This window comes from Xenopus laevis, chromosome 7L, assembly GCF_017654675.1.
Source record: "Xenopus laevis strain J_2021 chromosome 7L, Xenopus_laevis_v10.1, whole genome shotgun sequence".
Classification (NCBI taxonomy): Eukaryota; Metazoa; Chordata; class Amphibia; order Anura; family Pipidae; genus Xenopus; species Xenopus laevis.
The window spans coordinates 47026634-47049051 of record NC_054383.1 but is presented as its reverse complement, the minus strand read 5'-3'; the positions used below and the strand labels follow the sequence as shown (position 1 = coordinate 47049051).

Sequence of the window (22418 nt, the reverse complement as noted above, 5' to 3'; positions counted from 1 at the left end):
CACTAACAATACGACACACTTAAACTGGCAGGGTCTGTATCAAACAGGTCAGTGTGGATATCCCTTGGGGTCCCAAGTCTAACCACAAACACAAAAGATAAGGAATGGAGCACTGCAGCACCAATGTTTGTAAAAAAAAAAAAAAAGCTTTCTTTTATTTCTCACAGTTTAAGGGCTCTTACACACGCCCATTTTTTCTGCGCTCCCTTGGGTTGCCACAGACGCATGTAAGCGGCAAAAGCTGGTGGGATGCAGCATGTTGCATTTCACCTGCATTCGGTGCATACATGCATCTATGTGAGTACGGCCCCCTTCACAATAATTGAGTGCATCTACTCTTGCGCTCCACTGCGGCTAAATGGAAGAAAGTGGAATGCAGGGGAGCACAGGCGAGCGGAAAAAAAAAGAAAACGGCCGTGTGTAAGAGCCCTAAAAGAGAACATGCTGCATCACCACACCTGATGCCTTTCAGTTGCTTCAGCACTTAATCATAGGCCTAAAGGCAATGTCAAACGAGTGTACAAATATATGGTATTAAAAGACAGCGCCATAACAGCACCATAACAGATCTGGATAACAGATCATATGCCTGTACTTGGACAGTATCTTTATTTAGTACTATTTGTAGAGTTACATTTTTCATTAACAGTCCTTAAAATTTCTCAACGCAGCAATCATATAACAAACAAAATAACTTTGTTTTCTTCCATAATCCATGGATTTGTCATTTTACTATATTCCCCAATTCAAATGGAGTATCCACTATATATATATATATATATATATATATATATATATATATATATATATATATATATATATATTATATCACAATATATATGAGATAAGTCTTGTATTACATTGGAAAGAACTGAAAACCTATTGTTAACACTGAAAAGCTATCGTTAACTTGGAATTTTCCATTAATAACCATAAAATAGTGCCTCTACCTTAATCCAACCCTTTCTTGCTCAGATTTTAAAGATAAGCATTCAGATTAAATAAAAATCTGGGGAGATCATAGTAAATCCTGTTGGATCCTTCCTGAATATTTCATGAGTTGGGGCATGCAATCCAACAGTGTACTTAATCTTCTAATTTAAAATAATTTATTTTAGCATTTTTCTACATTAATTTTGTCTTTTAATTTAAAATACAACAGCTGTATATAATTTTGCCAATGCTGAGAATACTTCCCAGTAAAATCACTAAGATTAAAGGTCCACCCATATGTTTTTTCCCTTTGCATAAGGAAAATTAATGTAATTCTTAACCACTTTCCAATATGAATTAATTATTAATATTTAAATGTATTTGTCAATTAAATTGCAACTGAAAAGTATGTCACCTAAACTTTTATTTATGCCACATCATATTGCAAGAATACAGAAATAATATCTCATAGACAGCTATTCTCCAGTCAAGGCTCCATTTCCCAAAATACCTTGCATACTAGTAAGGATTCTAGAAGGTTAAATGTTGAGTTAATCTAGTGAACAACTGGGTTTTTGAGCTGGTGTTGGTCAATTACCGTATTGGGCATCCAGTATCTCTTTCTTCGGTACTCTTTCCTCTGCCTAGCTTGTCATGATTTTTATAGTTTTTATTTCTAATGACTATGAAGATTTTCATTCATCCAGGTCATGGTGAAATAAGTCAATGGGAGATGCCCCTATCCAGCAATAATTGTAGTCAAAAGATCAGGCAAAGGTCAAAACCAGGATATCAATAAACAAGAAAATGCTTGAGCAGAAACAGATAAATGAAGGCCTAGCTTGGGCACTTTAAAAATGGAGACTGGGCTTTTTATGAGAGATTTTGAAATACGTGCCCAAAGATGACGTCATGATGCTCAGCGTCAAACACCACTGACGTACCGATGGTGTCCATTAGCTCTTGATGACGTCAGCGTCGGATGCCTGCACCCCTTGAGACAAGCAGAAATGTGCCGGGTGGTAAGAACAGAGGAAGATCTCCCTGCACGTCTTACACATCCATACTGGCAACCCCACCAAAAATATGTGCACTGGCCTTCAAAACAGTTTCCAAAGCTAACCCCCAACCCCAAGACTTTCTCCAGTTGCCAGACTTCGACTATTGGCCTAGGTTAGGGATCAGGCATTTAAAAGACCTAAACGGAAGACACCTTCCCTACTCTGTCCCAACTCTAAACACTAAAGTTAAATCATCCTACAATCCATGTGTACCACCATCTCCAACTGTGTCATGCATTTATATCCCAGTATGGGTCCCAGATAGTCAACATGATCTCATATTATGAGGATAGACTATGCGACCCCAACCGGGAAAACTAATCTCTGATCTATTCAAATCCCTGATTCCCATTTTAGGAAAAAAAAATAATGGGTCAGGGACATACCCCACCCTGATGATGAAATGTGGGAAGAGGCAATAGAAGGCATTTATGAATATCTCTCTACTAGAGACAAAATGGTGCAATATAGGACAATGCATAGGACATACATTACCCTACTGAGCATGTCCAATTACTACTGATCGGAAGTAATTAAGTATCTCCAATCTTGCTACCTGTAGTAGTAACCCCAGAAGTGTGCTTATTAGGCCTAGTAGATGATATAGTCTCCTTGAACAAGACCAGAACCCTGCTAAAAACTCTTTCATGCTAAGACACATGTTGCAATGAAATGGATAACCCCCCCCCCCCACACACACACTGTTCAACAATGGGTGCAATTAATAAACAGCAAACTGCCTGTAATGAAATTAACCTACAAAGCCAGACACTGCCCTCAAAAATTTGAGAAGGTCTGAGACCCGGTGCTGAAAGCAAGTCCAGAGGCAGACCCCCAGGTCTGACAATACCTATTACTAAACAAGAAACCCATCGCTGGAGGTCCTCCCAATGTCTCTCTGCTACATGCCTTATTTAGATTCTGCTACCCATGAATTGCTGTAAGAATGTATACCCTCACTTTTGAACTGTCATAGCAAAGCATATTTATGTTTTAGTTGTGCTGTTGAGAAAATGCACAATAAAAACCTTTTTTTAAAAAAAAATATTAAATATATATTTAAATATATTTTAGTTAACATATATTCATCCAACTTACATCTTTGGATTTGGGTTCTTGGTCACATCTTAAACATCATACAAATAATTAATTAATTGATGTCTGTTTAATGTGTATTTATCTGAATTTTATTGCAAGTTGCCAGAAGCTTGCACAAGCAATAATCTGATAGTGGCAATTTACATTTAATAGCCCTGCTGATACTTTATTGACTTGCCTGACCTATGAATTAAAGAGACCTGCACCACAATATCATAAAGTATCATTAGTTGGTATGCAAAATTCCCTACACAGTATTCATCTGTCCATCATATTTCCCTGGGTTCTGTCCTCTCATGTAACCTATATATGGGAAACTCTAAATGCAAATACTGCAGGTCTCTGCAAAAAGGTAACATGTAAAACATTTAAATAAAACCTTTTCATGAAAATATATTCTTCTAATATTATGTGCTATTAGATAATTCTGCATATTAAAACTGCTATTTTTCTTTATTTTCACACTTTCATACTCTTTTTTTTTTTTTTTCCCTTTGAGTCAGATAGATGGAATATATTAGTATATATTGTTCAAGGTTCATCTGTTTTTGACATTTGGAATGTATGGGATTTAAAGCCTGATAATGCTACCATCGTTTGTGTTTTGTGGAATAGAATATGCTGTTACTTTGAATGTAGTAAACTGAGCATTTTTAAAATCATCATCCTTGATTTCTTTCTAATCCACCTTGAGACTCTCTAGGGCATGCTCCTGCAATGAAGCTGTTTTGAAACCAGAGTTTTGGTTGTTTCCATGACCTTAAGGTGAGATTGTTTCAGGATATTAACTTGAACTTGACTTCCTCAGAGTTTCTAGTTTTCCAGCAAGATTGTTTTCTCCTGAGAATAAAATACTCTAGTTTATAAAGTGTTTTTTTTTTGTTTTTTTATAAAAATACTTCATTTTCACATAATAACTTACAGAAATAGATGAAATGTGCAGAGCCACTGCAGAGAAAGAGAGTTTTCCCTTTCCTCTTGCTCATTCTCTACCAGAATTTACATCATGCAGGTTCTGTAACTTTATTAGCACCCTGCAAGAGGAAAAGTCTATATGAGACCTGCTAAAACAATATATACAGTATGAGATCTAAGATCAGAAATGCTTTGTTAAGACACTTTTACAATGTACTATTAGATGACTGGTGCTAATTTTCTCTATGTACCTGGCAGAACTTAGATTTACAGTTAGTTTGAAAAATATACCATAATACCTTACAGTATGTGCTGCTGAACACTGGAATCTATTTGTTTTTAAGTAGTGTGAAAAGCATAAACTCTTAAAGGGGTACTTTACTTTTAAGTTTTTAAAGTAATTGAATGATCAGTTCTTAGTAACTTTGTCATTAGTCTTAATATTTTATTTTTTAATAGTTTTTGAACTATAATTATTGAACATTGTAGGGGTCCATAGGGTTAAGTTCAGAAAATCCCAACATGGTTGAAAATCCCCTGGTGTGGCCAGCTATGTGTTGGACCTAAATTGAATATTGGATGGGGGAGTGAGTTCTTTATCCTCAGTGCAGTGTGCCCTGGCAGATTCCAATTTTGTCTAGAAGCTGTCACTTTTGTTGCATAATTCTTTATAAAGCAGAGCTGGCATGTGCTAATTCCCTTTTAGAGTGGTGAGGCCCTTGGTGGGCTCAGGGATACTGGGACCCTATAATTGTTTGGGTGCTCCACTGGAATCAGATGTTTGGGGCTCAGAGGCAGCAGAGCAAGTAAAGGAGCAGCCTGGTGATGGATTCCTGTGAAAGAGGTCTGGGTGTGCTCATACTCCAGATGAGTGAGACTATGTGGATGCCTGTCCCAGCTCTGTGTGAGCCCTCTGTGAGTTTCTGCCTGACCAAAGGGTTATTGAAAGGTTCTATCGTATGCCCTTGTGTGAGGATAGGTTTTGCTCCATATCCTGCTTCATGGCTGCTACTGTCTCTATCCTAAGAAGAGGTACTTGGGGCAGGTAGCTCTACTTAGGGTAAAGAGCTCTTGGGACTATGACTGTGTTTGTCCACCAGGAGTGGAGTTTGGACCTGTGTCCTGGGTAGAGACAATGCCAGGGGTTGGGAAGACCACATGGATACCCTAGGGCAGGGTTGATATTGAAATGTAATTGCAATTTGCATTTTTCCTTCAAGTTCTATAAAGTTATATTTGTTAAAGCACTTGTGTGTTTTATTATTGTTCCTAGTGAGGCCATCCGTAGGTACCATTCCCTGATCCCACTAGGTGAAGACACTGCACATTAAAAGTATCTTACGGTAACTTTCACATTTCAATTAGCAAAAGGGATTCAGGCCCTGTATTGGTAAGAATTTTTTTTATTAAAAGTGTACGTCTATAATACACAGGGTATCACAATAAGGTTACAGCATGTTCTAGACTGGGGAATATCCTAAAACTGCAACTCATGCTTGATGTGTATTTATTTCAAATAGTACTGTACAGGTATGGGACCTGTTATCCAGAATGCTCGGGACCTGGGGTTTTCCGGATAACAGATCTTTCTGTAATTTGGGTCTACATGCCTTAAATCTACTAGAAATTCATTTAAATATTAAATAAACCCAATAGGCTGGTTTTGCTTCCAATAAGGATTAATTATATTTTAGTTGGGATCAAGTACAAGCTACTGTTTTATTATTACAGAGAGAAAAAGGAAATCATTTTTAAAAATTTGGATTATATGGATAAAATGGAGTCTATGGGAGACAGCCATTTCCTAATTTGGATCTTTCTGGATATTGGGTTTCCGTTAAGGGATCCTATACCTGTATAACCAGCTGAACATGAAAGTTAATTTACATTGTGATACTCACTCACGTCATTGTGTTAAGCTTCATAACCTGTGAGCAGCAACCTGCCTTGACTTCATGCTTTAGTTATTAGTAATAAACCTCAATCACAGTCAACACCAAAGGGATTTTTTATTTGCCAAATCTATTTTCATCTCTAAGATTTTAGGCCAAATGGGCATCCCCATATTTCCTGATTATAGAGAAAAAACACAGAATACATGATAAAAGTTGGCTTTGATGTGTGATGAAAAGAAATACTGTATTATATGAAGACTGATGATCACACTGTATCTCTCCATCTGCCTATAATAACTAATATCTCCTTAAGGAGCTGACAATTTCTGTATGTTTTAGTCATCTGTCCCTTTGAAAAGGCAAAATCATAAATCATAAATACAGGAACATCCCATATGCTGCATGGCTGAACAAAGTCAATCCAAGCTGTAACTGGAAGTTGATATTTCTCACAAATGCGCATACAGGAATTTGGTTAACTCTTTGGCTTATTCTTTCAATACAGAGAGATTAGAATAGTTAGAACTTTTTTCATACTATTACTTCCACACATAACACATCAAATTTTGTAAAATGATGTTGCTTTTAGGGAATGTGGCAACAAGGGGTGTGGTCAGATTGTTTTGCCACCCTACGTGCAGCACATCTTTTAAAAGTTAGGAGCTATGGTGAATTAGTGACTGACTGTGAAACTGCAGTTATGAAAACAGTGGATAAAGTTAACTGAGGAATACAGTCAAGGCTATGTGTTGATTGCTAGGTGGCTTCCTATGAAAGAGGGTAAACGGGGGCCTGTAATAATAAACTATCACTACTCTTCACAGACTATCCTGCTGTGAAGCTGCTTGGTAAGTAGAGTTAGTCATGCTATGCACAATGTGACTATGTGTGAAGTGTGTTAGGGGAAACTGTATCAGTTTACCATAGATTTGACAATATGCTGCAATTTATTTTATAAGTATGTCAAGTTATATCAAGCTTATATTTAATTGAAAACTCTAAACAGTACAACAATAACTGTAATATGTTTTTCTGATGGCAGTCTATGCCTCTGGGCCAATATACAATATTACTACATTGCACCGCTTTTTTAAAATGACCTGTAAATGTCATTAAAAGAACAGTTCAGTGTACATACATGTCCAACATGTATGCATCATATAAACCCTTCTGCCAATAGAATCATATGAACAAGAAATCATACCAGTCAATCTCTTTGCTTCATAGAAATGCACAGTTTAATGTAGCCAATCACAATGAAACCAAAAAAGTGTAGAGGCTGACGAATCCTTGTACTGTGATGCCCGCTGCCAATAATACGCCTCTTTAGTAAACTGACCCCCAAGAGAGCTGCAAAGCAGGAAGTAGTGTTCTGGCTATTATGTTACATATTCAGTCACTCCAGCCTTTATACATTACATTTTTGATTAACTATATTGAAAACTAGTGATGGGCGAATTTTGGGCTTCTAGTTTTTGACGCCGGCGTCCATTTTTTTGACACCAGCGTCCATTTTTTTTTTACGCTGTCGTCCGTTTTTTGGACGCCGGCGACACTTTTTTTTGACACCCACGAATTTTCGCCTGGCGAATAAATTCACCTATCACTATTGAAAACATTTTTTATTTTGCACAGCCTATCTATTTACCAAGTTTTTATTTTTACACTGAACAATTGCTTTAAAGTGTGAAAATCATTGGAAGCACAAACTTCTCAATCTACAAGTCTTGACTTTCTCAACTAGGGGATAAAAAAAACAAGGTAGATGAAGGTAGAGATGTGCAGATACCTTTACTTCAGTGACTAGGGAAGGTATACAGTATTTTATTAACTTGCAGGGAGGGGTTATTGCATTAATGATTTAAACAATTATTTTCCAATCCACACTTCATTGAATTATTTCAGCATTGAATACAATGCTAAACATTGGTATGGATTGTAACCAAGTGCTAACAATCCATACCAAAATCCTAACCAGTAAATCCCCTCATGAACTCAAAATATAGATCTAAATAGCTGTATTTTATGTATTAAAAAATTCAAATTCTTTCTTTGTCTCATCCTATCTCATAATTACAGAGAAGAAAATGGATTCTAGGAAAACCTAAAAGATATTGGGACCTTGACATAAGCAGTGATCTCCATGCGTTCCAAGTTTTAGTGAATTTTTCAGGGCATCCTATACACACGTATGTCAACTTGTACATGGGAGTGTGTCGTTGGCCAATTTTTTCCATAGTATTATCAAGGGGGGGGGGGGTCACTGGAGCTTTCATTTAAGTGATATGGCCTTTCTTGCATAAAATAAGAGTAGGCAAAAGAGTTGTTTGTGTTGGCATGGGATTAACTGGTCAATATGACTCAACACGAATACCTCAAGGGAATTAAAACAAGGGAACGTAAAATGAGTTTGCATAATGTTGGCAACACTGTTCCAGTAGGGGGCTAATCACTGTACAAGAGCAGAAGGTATGCAGAAAGGTGCCCAGGATTAGCTGACATTTGTAGCACACATCATCAGGGGTCAAACCCAGGTTGTACACTAGTGTGTAGTACAACCTATGAATCATCTTGTATTTGATAAGTATGTCTGCTCTACTAATCACTGTAGACATGAAGGTATCATTTATATCATCCCAGTTGTCTGTGTCTAGCATAGGAATATCTTGTAACTACACATTGTAAGTTTGTACTGTCTCCAAAGCTGTGGTTTGGGCATACTCGGAAATTGTGCAGGCAGGGCATGTCAGGGCATGCCAGACCTGAAGGTACTGGTAAAACATGGTGTGTGGCAATTGAAATTCTTGGATAGGTCTGCAAAACATGTAAGTGACTGGTCTTTGTAAAGTTGGCCAAGATACTTTATTTTCATGTTTTGCCCATATTTGTGGGTCTGGGATTGTTTGTAGGTGTGCCAAGGTAGAGTTTAACCATAACAGTGTGTTGGGTAAAAGTTTGTAAATGGCAGACCTATCTAGGGCCAGAGATGCCCAGTGTGCTGGCTTGAGAGGTAGAGAGTGGGCAGCTATTCTGGGTAATTTGCCTAAAGAGGAGATTGGCCAGTGATTCAAAGGAGCCAGCCACTGCAGCTGTTATTATACTGGTAGTATCATCTGCTGAGGGGCCAAGCCACCCTGCTACATGAGTAAGCTGGGAGGCTAGGAAACAGTTTGGCATGGCCAGCCCACCGTGGTTCTTGGGTGTGGTTAATACAGAGAGTTTAAATTGTGGTTGGTTGTTTATTCACCCATAGAAAGGTGGTCACCATGGAATCCAGCTTGGAAAACAGTGCTGCAGGTAGTACAACAGGTATATGAAACATATACAGCAATTTAGGTAGAATAATGATTTTTACCATGCTGATTCTGCCCAACAGGTTAAGTGGGAGTGGGGACCAGAGTGAGAGTTTGTGGCTGATGTTGCCTAGTAGAGGGTCTATATTTAGGGCACAGAATTGAGGAAAGTTAGGATGGGCCAATATCCATGGGCGTCCGTAGAAAATGTTCCAGGGGGGGTGGAAGGAAGAAAACATATTACACAAATTACTTGTAATTCATATTCACACAAACCTAACAACAGCTTTTCTATAAATATATAAAGCAGTAATTGTTTCACATGTATAGTGTTGCCATTCTACTAGTGACTCAAACTCCTTGTTTGCCAGGACAGCACTTTCTCTTTTCTACTTTCTTAGCACAATTACTAGCCAGCGGTTTGTACAATGTTATTCTTTCTAGAGTTCTTGTTATAGCTGGATACATAGAGTGAAGCCTTCATTTTTCCATCTTAAAATGTTGGTGGGACCACAAAATGGTATACAGTAAGTTTTTCCATACGTTATACCATTTTTGTGGTCTCACCAATATTGAATGCATAATACACTTTGACTTTAAACCATTTTTTCTGGTCCCCTGAAAAATGTAAAATGGGGGTTCTACTGTAGAGTAACAACAGCAGGAAGAGGCTGTGCACAAAAAAATGTCATTAGTATAGAATCTATGTTTATATATTCTATTTCAGTCTAGGAGAAAGCTGCTTTGTTGTGGCAGAAGTGTTAAAAGATAAGACATCCAAAAACAAACAATGGGGTGGATACAGGACAGGAGCAGGAGAAGGGGTTGAGGTGCAAAAGTATATTATAATATTACAGATATTTCTATCTATATAGATATATAGGGGCAAATTTACTAAAGGACAAGTGGCTAACACTAGCGAAAATTCGCCAGAGTGATATCATTTTGCCACTTTGCTGATTTACTAACGGATGCTGGAGTAAATTTGCTAGCGAAGAAGACATACTCTAGCACTACTTCGCACCCTAATGCCAGGCGAAGTTGCGCTCTGGTAAAGGGACGTAACTACGCTAATTCAATAACTTGTGGATTTTACTGAACGTTATTTCTTGCACCAGACTTGACTTCACCAGCTCAGACCATGCGAGGTCCAATAGAGTAGCTAGGAGATCATAATTTTTGGGGTACCCTACTTCCCCCTTACATTTGGCACCTAAACTATACTGTGGGCACATGTGAAGGGCAATATAAGACCTCTAATAATTTTATTAAGTTTCCCTGGCCTTGTGTAGTGTAATGTAGTTGCGGCAGCATACACGTCCATTGTACTTTAACTGCACGCCGTATGCTACTGCATGCCCTGACGAATTGTGCCAAAGTGCTGCGAAGCCGTCTCTAGCGCATTTTCGGCACTTAGTGAATTTGGCCCATAGCGTGAGGCAAAGGGTTATTAAAGACAGAGAGGTGGGTGTGGGGGTAATTCAGCAGAATGAGAAGGGAAAGTGAAAAAGAGGACAGTGAATAGAGTGAGGCAATGGATAGGTGGGGGATACAATGGAGCATCTAGGGTTTAATGTGCTTTGTGACAAATGCACTGGGAGAATGGCAAAACCCACAGCCAACCTATATCTATAAGACTGAATAATGAATGTAGTTACACAGCTATACACAGGTTCATTATAGTCTCTACAACTCACATACAGTCTGTCAGACCTTCTTACACACAGTTGCCCTTACACACAATAGCACTGACAATTAATCGCACACACACACACACACACACACACACACACACACACACTTGAAGCTTAACACAACAGATTGAATTGAACAGGTGAATATCCTTTATTATAAAGTACAAGTACAATGTAAAGTGCCCCCCCCACCCCTATCTGCGGACCCCCTATGCCCCTGTCCTCTTGTTACTTATTCCTATAATGATCTACTGATCTGAGCCTGAAGCAGATCCTGTATGGTGGTGACAGATGGACATCTGCTTACAAATGATTGCTTTGGCATTTTGCTATTTAAACAACTGCAAGACAATTTGAAATTACTTTTAGAATTTTACAAAATGAAAACTCAGACTTCTGAAAGAACTGACAGAACATAGATCAGAAACCTTTGCCTTGGACTAGTACATTATCTACAGTGCAACCTCTTAACAAGTATGAAATTAAATCTATGTATTTTATTCACCCACAGTTGGCTACATTAGCCCAGAGACGTGTATATCAGTTATCCTCTACTTCAACTCTTATATTGTTTGCTGTTTTACAAAGTTAATAAACAATGATAAACTGATATTACATCTGTCACATATATCTATTCTCCTGTAGTCCTCCAGGGATATCAGATTCTCACCCACAATGAGAATGAGCAAGTCTCTCTTGGATATGAATAAATACTTACTCAAATCGAGCCTGGCCCCAAAGTTCCCTCTGGGCCTGACTTGAACCATTCAGATTCACTCAGGATATTAACCCAACAGCTTTATTCGAGGTATACATTAATACAGAGAAATATAAAACAGAGTATTAAGTAGCTCATATGTCCTGAAAGTTTGTGAGGACATAGGGGACATTTTAGTAATATAACATATAACCATTTAACCATTTCTTCTCTCATGGGGCTGATTCTGTGACATCCAATCATTGTCCTTGGTTTAGCATAATTGTGCCTCTCTGTCCATCTTAAGTTAAACCATTTCTAACCTTTTTATACTATTTAAATAAGTACAGTGGTGTGCCAGCATAGTGTCCAGAATGGTATCTATGCAATGGGTGTGTTTTTGAGCCTATATGTCTCTTTCTTAGCCTTGCACTAGGAATACCTGTGACATTAAACAACAGATTCATTCCCTGCTCTGTGTAAATATTCTACTACCCTAATTAGTAAAACGGCCTTTAACCTTGACGTCTAATGCAACTATTCTGTGGCAGTGTCCTGATCTATAATTTATGCATAACCATTTATATAGCTTCTCTCTAAGACCCTGATCTACAACATCATATTGTGAAAGTATTACTCACCCATTATCAAAATATCACTAAAGATATTAAATATGTGTAACTGAGGGCAATAATATTTCTTTATACTCATTCACTCCTTCTTACACGCACAAAAAATGTCAACTATAGTATCATAGACAAACAATAATCTAGTTATCAATAAATAGCTGTTTAACTGCAAATTTGATTTTGAAACAATGAAAGGGCAACCAATACACTTTTCACTTGATATTTTACTTATCAGTTGACTCCACCAACGATACTATAATTACTTTTAGGTCTTTTATTCCTTTTGGGAAATCTTGTGTTTTTTCCCAATAGTTTAGAAAGATGGATAAATGTAAAAACTGAAAAGGAAATTCTTAAAATATTGTCTGCTTTGGCTGAAAAATGGTTGTATCCAATCTATTTTCTCATAGAAAGCTTGTTAATTATCCCAATATTAAACAGTACCACAGGGAAATACATAAACACATTTATATACCTTATAGTTAATTCACTTTAGTTTTAGAACAGCTCATATTATTATATATATTATATAATATTATATATATTATATATATATGTATTATAATGATAACATATAAAAGATGGCTGAACACAGATAACTTGATAAACCATCATGCTGTGATAAGCATTCAAAGAAATGATTTTTACAATTAGAGCATAGAATATAGATCATAGTATTAATTTTAATTTTAAAGGTCACTGGCAAGTTATAAAATAATTTGTTTTAAATAACATGTTAAATACAAGCCCTTTTTTATCAGTGGGCCCAGTGGTAGAATAGTGCTAAACACAAAAAATTCAACTACCACCCAGAATACCAGCATAACTGTGCCGCCATAAATCAGTGAAAAGTTTTCCAAGTACTGTTATCTAAAAGCTATACTAAGTAAGTATGTGTAATTTAATTGGTGCAAAATAAAGAGACAAGTTCCTTATTCATATTAAGGGGTTCACAATAAAAATTGATCCTAACTAAGCTGCGTTAATCCATATTGGTGGCAAAATAATTGGGCTTATTTAATGTTTAAATAATTTTTTTAGTAGACAAAGCATGGTGATCCAAATTAAAGAAATGAATTCTTCTTATCCTGAAAACCACAGGCCTTGAGCATTTTTGATAACTTAGTGATATCATCATTTATAATCAGACAGGAGTACATTAGTCACCATGGAGTTCCATGACCTATATAAAAGCACTCAGACTTTGACCTGGTGCCATTATAGGTTCTGTGACTTTTAGGGGCCCATTTACTAAGGGTCAAAGTGAATTGTTGAATTCAAAAACGTTGAATTTCAAAGTAATTTTTGTGTACTTTGACCATTGACCATTGAATAGGCCAAAATTAGATTCAAATTAAAAAAAATTTGAATATTCGACCATTCGAAAATCTAAGTACTGTCTCTTTAAAAAATTCGACTTAGACACTGCGCCACCTGAAAGCTGCCGAATTGCTATGTTAGCCTATGGGGACCTCCTAGAACCTATAGGCAGTATTTGGCTAAGTTTTTAGAAGTTGAAGATTTTTTTGGAAAATCGTTCGATTCTAACGATTTCTACGTTCGATTGAACAATTTGAATTAGATTCGAAAACGGCTAAATTTAATCAATAAAAAACTTTGACTATTGAATTTCTACAATTCGATGGTCGAATTTCGAAGTTTTACCACTTCAAAATTTGACCCTTAGTAAATGTGCCCCATAATATCCATATATTTTATAATAGGAGTGCATTATTCACTCTATGGGGCAAATTCACAAAAGGGCGAATTTTCACCAGCGACCACTTCACCACACTCCGCGCCACTACACCAGGCACAAATTCCCTAAAGCCCCTCAAATTAGTTAAAAAAATTGTTTGTGAATTGACTTGTGAAGGCAATCCCGCTTTAAAAAAAGAAAAGTCGCCAGCGTTTTTGACAACTTTAATGCATTTCCGGCATACAGGATATGATGTCACTGACATAAGATTGAGGATTTTAAGATTCAGCAGTTCACCTATTTGCATCTTAGTGACTTTGCGGAGTAATGACCATTCACCAGAGCGAAAAGTTGCCTGGCGATAGGGTGTGAACGAACACTAGCGGCGGTCTCGTTATTGAATTGGTGATGTCCCTGCAGATGTGATTTCTGGTGAATTTTCACTATCATTGGCCACTTTACCCTTTAGTGAATCTGACCCTTTATCTCATTTAACTAATTCCAAGACAGAGATAGTTTTCTTTAACACTGGAGAAATCCATCAGCAAGTACTATAATTTATTCAAGTATTTATAAGCATCTGCTCATGTTGTTTATTTTGGAATGGTCATTGATAAACTTCAGTAAAAATAGTGTCCAAATATTATCTCACAAATGCTAAAAATGCATACATTTAGGTGGATTTGTGTATTTTGTAGATTTATTTTAAAACCATATAATGGGCAAAACTTGGGTATGATGAATTATCGTTGGGGACAAATTTTCAGCAAAATGTGCACAGGTTTTCTGAAAATGATTTGCCTAGGGCAGGCAAGCTGGAGATGTGATCAGGATGTGCACTGCCTGTCATTTCTATCCATAAAGCCTGGAGAATGCTGCTGCTCTGCACAGTCCTTGCCCATAGAAATGACAGCCAGGGGAAACAGTAGATGCAATCTGGTGGCATCTCCTACTTTCCCTGCCTGTTATTTCTGTCAAAAACTTGAAACTTAAAAAAAATTGAAATAATATTGAAAACCAGAATTGAAAAATAGCTTGAAATTTGAAAAAGCAACTCCCATTGACTGATAAAAGATCAGCTTTTTGAACTTTCAATTTTTTTTACTTTTAGATTTGAAATTTTTTTGAGGTTTTTTTTCTTAGTAAATTTCAAATATTCAAGTTTTGGAAATGCAAATTTGAATTTGAGATTGTTTGCTATAAAAAACAAGTCAGATGTTAATAAATCTGCCCCTTAGACACATAGAAGAAAAATATATATCACCTAAGGCATATATCTATATTAAAATAATACATTATACGGTCTCAAAGATAACATTTAGGATGTTTTGATTATGATTAATTTGTCTAAATTGTCTTTTTTTTCTCTTCTTAGGCTGTGGAGACCAATCTTGCTTCCAAGGACAGTCACTGGGTCTATGTGAATGAGGTATGAAGCTCATACAAACAGCAATTTGCATATACAGGCAACATTATTAAGGCATGTAAATCACATTGATGTCAACTGAACCAATAATAAGCAATGGCTTAACAGTGCTTCAAAAACTTTTATAGACATATAACAGCTAGTCTGTATTTATTTGTTGTTTGGCTGTAAATTATTATTTTTTCATTGTGCTTTTTTATATTTTTTATATTATGGTGCTAGTATTACTAACTCTAGCATCCAGAAGGTACAATGATTGATATGTTCACAATATTAATATGTAGAATATATAACTCTCCTGTGTACGATATGCTAAAAGACAGTGTTAAGATGAACTGTCCATTCCCACCGCCTTTCTCACTATGATATTTAATTATGTCTTATCTATATTGCCAAGTTAAATAACTATGTTTAATGTGCTCATTCTTAAAATGTTATTTTATATGGAGAATTTTATATTGTATGTACTGGTTAATTATTTTCTCCTGACTACTGAAACTCTATTTACATTTCTATGGGGCCTGTTTGTAATTTCTGTGTTAAAAAAGCTGTCCCCAAGTACACTATAAATTGCCTTCTGGTTATCAGACATTAACGTGAAAAGGCAAAAAAAAATATTGTGTAAAAATGACAGTCCATCACCATTGTTTTCACTCAGGAATTTACTAGGACCCTATGTTAAAAATTGTGCACATCTGTTTAAGATTGTATTGTGAAAGTACCCCCTTATTTATTACAATACACAAGTTTTAGTGAGTTATGTGACAAAAATTACATCACTAGTCAATGTTTATAACTGATAACTAGTGATGGGCTAATTTGGGATGTTTCACTTTGCCGAAAAATTAGTAAATTTCCTGTGAAATTTTGCGAAACGGCGAAAAATTCGAGAAACGGCACTGGCATCTCGTTTTTGACTCCAAAAAAAACGGCGCCTGGCGAATAAATTCGCACCATCACTACTGATTACATCACTAGTCACAGTTTGTAAGAATATAATTTACAAGATATTCATGGCTTTTGTGTATTATGAATATATAAACATCATATAACCTGAAGGCTTTATTTATATAGTAATCAGCCCACAAGCAACTTGACTGAAGAGAACATACTGTATAATATGGCTGTTCTTCTCCAGAGAATAATCTAATTTTAAGCTTCTGGAGCAAGGAATTAAACATAAATAGCACACTCGCCAAGCTCAGAGGTCACAAAGAGCATAGCAGGATAGAAAATTTTTCCTCTTGAAGTGTAATGCAATCTATTGAATAATATAAAACAGATAAGTAACATGGGAGATGGAGAAACAATAATAACTAATGGCTCCAGGAAAACTAGCAATTAAACAAGAATGTGCTTGGTTTCTAGGAATGTAATTTACAATTGATTATCTGCTAAAAATAAAATGCATAAAAATTAATAACTACATAATAAAGCCATTTTAAACCTATAATATGTACAATCTATACTCCAACAAATAATGTTTTGTTATTTTATGCGAGGAAAGTGAATAAAATGCAGGAAATATAGTTTAAGATCAATGTATTAGTGATTGATTGTTTCATATACATTTCAGCAAGATATACTATCTTTTTTCTTATGTGGCAGGAGATAAGTTATACAAGGATTTAAATGACTTTAATCTAGTTTCTATAAAATAAGTTTTTTATTTCAGATCTCCGCTATAGAGACCTTTTTTTGTCTGTTTTAGTTCCTTCCAGAAGAAGTATGTGCTTGAGTAAAAGTAAAACAAGTTGTATTAGGAAATGTACAGTTAGGCTAAACCAAGTAATGAAAGATGAATACTGACTTAATCATTTATACACCATGTGGATTTCATAAATATCTTACATTAAAGTGGTAAAGCAGCAACTTTTCTAATGTATTCTATAGCACAACCAACAGCCTACTTGAAATAAAATACAAATCATTTCAGGCAGAGTTTGCCAGGTTATATATGCAAATATGCGAACATTTCCCTTTATGAAAATGCATTGAACATATATATGTCAAATACATACAGCCCTACATTAGGCACTCTTCATAAATGTTCATCTGAGTAGATCTTACTGATATTAATAGTGCATTTTTTCAATGTAATTTGTTTTGAATGGCCCACAATATGAATTGGCTGGATTAGAGTAAAAACTCTCAAATACCTCAAATATGAGGTATGCTTGTTTAGCAGCATTACTGGCACAAGAGCTGAAGCTTGATGGGATGCAGAGTTGTACCCAATACAGGAAAAACCTGAAGCAAAACCATAGGCAGAATGTCTGAGAACAAGATATTGCGTTAGCCCGATTTGATCAACGACACAGTTTGACCTAACTTGTTTCTTGTTTGACCTATTTAAACAAGTAGATTTACTTATATATTACAGCATACAATGCTTTAGTTTGCATTTATAGAACATCCATAAAGTTTATTCATTATACATTTTTTCTATGAGGAATGAAAAAACAGTACAGGTTTGGGACTCTGCACATTGAGCCCAATGCAAGAAGCAGAGCACTACTTGTTTTGGTGCAAGAAAACCCTGCATACCACATGCAATAAACATATTTAAAGTATGACTCCCCAATATCTTGCATCCCCTAGCATTCCCCATCTTTCACTTCAGAATGATATATTGGCACTAAAAACCTACAGCAGTACAAATATATTTTCATATGTTGAGTAATATTGTTGAGTAATATTATGTACAAGCATTTATAAAAGTGATGCTCTTACATATTTTTTCACAATGTTCAACATCTGCAAAATTGATGTGCATGTATTCTCTGATGAAACAGTTTGAAAGGTGTTAGTTTTGGGAGAAATCATCCAAAATAATTTTTTCTTCACACATCGAAACACTGCTAGACTGAATAGATGTTGTTTTCTAAACAATATACCAGTATTAGGCAATTCTCAGCTTTGCTGTTTTATGCCAGAAATACTGGTTAACTCTATTCTATTCTCTATGTTTACTGAATAACAAAACCTACAGCAAAACTTAACATCTAGTCTTTTACTGGGGCAATTTTTTTTCTCCCCAAATAGTTTCAATGTTGTGGTTCCCATGAGGTAAGTGTGTAGTAGCTTCAAACATGGTTCAGGGGTAATTCTGGCCTATTATTTTATGATTGCTTCTGAGGTGACCCTGTATCACCTCAACTTTGGAATGGTGCCACAGATTTTAAATTGGATTTTTATCAGAGCCATCATACTGTAATGTTACTTTAGCAATGTGTTCGTGATAAGCGTCCTTGTGAAAATGTGGTTATTTACCACCAAGCTCACTTGAAAAAAAGTGTACTGGTCAGTAACTATGCAGTCCAGGTTTCTAGACCAGACAGGTCCTATCTCCAACCTTTATAGCAAATTTAAACAATCATTGAATCCCTCTATCTTAATTATTACTTTTCCAGTGATCATATTTTTTTTTATAATAACATATTTCTAATATGTTACAAACCTAGCAGACAGCAATATAGTATAAAATTCATATGGATTTAGATTACCATAGAATGTATATGACCCCATAGAGCAGGCACAAAGTTGGCATGTTTTCAACAGAAAACATTTATGGCTAATATCTATCGGCACAATTTCCTCCATTAAATTTGAACTTTAAAACAAGTAGAACTAGGTGATGATTTTATATGTTTTGCTAAATGGAAATCTTGAAAACCAATGCCAAACTTAAAATATAAGTCAGTAATATAAGTAATTTTTTGTAGTCTAGCATTTCACTAAATTTCCTTTAATCATGCTCTCCTTTGATTAATTTTGCTAAAGATACATAATATCCATTCATTTGCAAGTATATTGCCTGCTTCTAAATGTTCTTGGCTTTTCTTTAGCACGCACGCTTTCCATGAATGATTTGTATGAGCCAGCTGTAATCACAATAGGTCAGATATTACACACTGAGAGAGAAATGTCTTACTTATAAATGAAATGGAAGTACAAATAGATTTGAATGCAAAACGAAGTGTAAAATATAAACTGTATTTTATATATATATATATTTACCCATTTCTTAGAAGGGTAACATGACTTTCAAACTGGAATTACAAAACCTGATTTTACTTTTTCATTTAACAAAAAACTGAGAAGGTTATTTTTTACATTGTAACAGAAATAATAGAAAAAAATGGAAATAATTAGTATGATTTGAATTAGTTTTTAAAATGGAATTATTAGGGATTAGTATTTAGTAATACTAATATTTGCTGTCCACATATTTAGTAAAAGAAAGGAAATAAACACAGCTAAACCTTAATGTACCTACAGAACATTTGCCATATAGGTAGATAATCAATTTTCTGGAACTGCTAAAAATCATTTTAACATGAAATAAAGACAATAGGATTATTTTTCCAGCAATATGTATTCAGCTTAATTAGGACCAAGTACAAGGTACTATTTTTCATTACAGAGGAAAAAGGAAATCAAGTTAGAATAATTTGCTTAAAGTGGACTCTATGGGAGATATCCATCCTGTCTTTGGAGCTTTCTGGATAATGAGTTTTAGGGTAAGGGTATATAATACTAATAGCATTAAAGAAAAGGCCTTTATAATTGAATTGTACAAAATAAATAAAACAGGAATGTTACCCCCCTCAAAAATTGCCAGTCTTTTTGACCTTTGTTTTAGAAAATGTTGCCAAGAGAGGATTATTGTTGTGCCATTCCAAAATATACCTAGACTTTTAGAGATAGTTAGGGCTGGGTGCAATTTACTTTGTTTGCACTCACCAACTCACCAATATCAGTTTGTAGGGGTTCAACGCATGACCCTCTTTTGACTACAAACCATTGTATCTTACACTGTGGTACAGATCATTGATCATTAAGCCCCACAATGTTTCACTATTGTCCATACCCAAGCTAGTGCAAGTAAGGAAAAGTGCGGCCCAGTGGACCCTTTATTTTACAACCCCACCTTCCTGTGCAGCATAAAGCAATGTTTGTCTCCCCAATGCATTGCTAGAGCAACTTATTTTTTAATACCCTGTGGTGCAGGGATGAAGAAGGCATGATCTACTAGAAGAAGACTGAGTCTTCTGGTAAAATTCAGATTCTAAATATTTTCATGCATTCATTTTAATTCATTTACATGTATATATGTATTTTACAATCTTTTTTGTGGACATTATACTTGAGTCACATTTTAATAATCAATTTCAATTATTCCATTTTAGGGAATGTTAAATTAAGGATTGAATTACAATAACTTTGCTCATCTCTGTAGTGAGAGCAATAGAGCCATTTACTTTACAAAATACAGTACATTTGCTTATAGAGCCAAAATCACAATTGATTGTCCTTATATATTTTAGACCACATATGAGAGATATATACTGTAGGTGCAAATATCCTTGATATTATTTTTTATGTTTATATTGCTTTGAAACATTATTCTTGTTCTGAAGTCCCAGTTTGTTTTGTTATAAATGTAATTATCTATGAATGATCTATTGTTTTACAAATTAAAATGTAAATATATTTGATATTCACAGTGTTATAAAAAGTCATCCTATAAACCTTAATTTATTAAGTAAAAAATATCTAACTTTTTTTAATAGGAAATCAATGATGCAGAAATTGTGGAGCTTGTACACAGTGCACTCGGAAGGATTACAGTTATCAGACAAATTTTCCCTTCATTAAAAGACAACAGTGTCAGATGTTTGAGGAATAACCATAGGATTCCTTCTCTCGCCTGTGATCCACAAGAGGGATATCTACAAATGTTACAGGTTAGCAGTGTGAAAGACCTTTCATCTGGATGTTTGTGAAGAGATCAGAGAATGGATCACTGAACACTAGCAGATTGTTTTATTATGAAGATAACTTAATCAGTATAGTCTGTTTATTGCTGTCAAAATGTGAGCCAAATGTTAAACCAATACTTCATTGGGGGATACCCTTATTGTTTCAGGGACAAATTGTGAAATACAAAGCACAAGGGCATTTTTGGAAATTTTGTCTCTGACCATGGCGAATATAACAAGAGTGCTTCTGTGCTTTGGTTTTTGTGTCTCTCTTAAGGCAAAGTTTTTATCTCTGCTGCACAGTAAATTAATTCCTAATGGAGAAATATAACAAATAAGCTGCCAAATCTAAAACTACAGATATTTTCATTGGTACTTTTCCCTCATACTTAACAATTGAGAGTTGAAGGAAGAACCTTCAACTCTCACTGCAACAATAAGGCCCAAACAGCACTTATTTTCTATTTTGGGTGGGGCAGGAGTTGGTCAGTAACTGTTTCACAGATTTAAGCAACATGGTACATAGTTTCATAAACTGACCCACAAATCTCACTTACTGAAATCAAAACAAATAACATTGGTTTCTTAAATATATGTTTCAAAGTGTACATGTATTTTTATAAGTGCTGCCAAACCTTTAGGTACTAGATGTTCAGCTTTGCAACTACACTTTTAAATGCACAAGGCATTTTTCACAGTTTGTCCAGCTAATGAACAAAAATTGCTGATTAGATTTTTTTTTCATTGCAATTTAAAATTTTCATTGCAATGAAAAATGTGTTATGTCTTACTGAGATAAATATAAAAATGTGTATTTTACATTCTCAAAAAGAGATCCAGATACTATTGTTTCTTCCTCGTGATTCATTAGGAACAATATATCTATACTAATCTAGGAATTCCCTTTTTTTCTAATCCTTATTGCACCAATTTACTGTGGAATATAATGCACCACATTATGTGCAAACACATAATTTAGCAGGTAATTAAAACACAAAACCCTTCTGTGGGGGAATTTGTAATTTATAATTGTCCATCAAGATCAGGACTTGCTTAATTTATATTCTAAACAATTAAGAAATTGTCTTCACTATACTAACAGCATAAAATTAGCAGAAGCTACAGGAACCTGAAATCATTTCAAGTTAACACATCTAAACCTTCAGATAAATATGTAACCAAAATGTACTACCAATTGCAAATGTTTAAAAACAATTAAATTGGAGTTCTGTCCTTGGGGTTATCAAAGCATATAATACTATGTATATGATCAATATTAAAACACATGATACAGTACCACCCAGAATGTTCAT

General features: G+C 35.3%; 1 protein-coding gene across 4 annotated transcripts in view; it reads left to right on the top strand.

Annotated features, from left to right (window-relative positions):
* Nucleotides 1–22418, top strand: part of grid1.L (glutamate receptor, ionotropic, delta 1 L homeolog) — a 571429-nt gene that overhangs the window by 431876 nt on the left and 117135 nt on the right. For all 4 annotated transcript variants that reach the window (XM_041568909.1, XM_041568907.1, XM_041568908.1 and 1 more), the window contains 2 exons: nucleotides 15290–15343; nucleotides 20917–21090. In XM_041568909.1, coding sequence (XP_041424843.1) covers nucleotides 15290–15343; nucleotides 20917–21090 — 228 coding nt within the window. The remainder of the gene's footprint in view (nucleotides 1–15289; nucleotides 15344–20916; nucleotides 21091–22418) is intronic.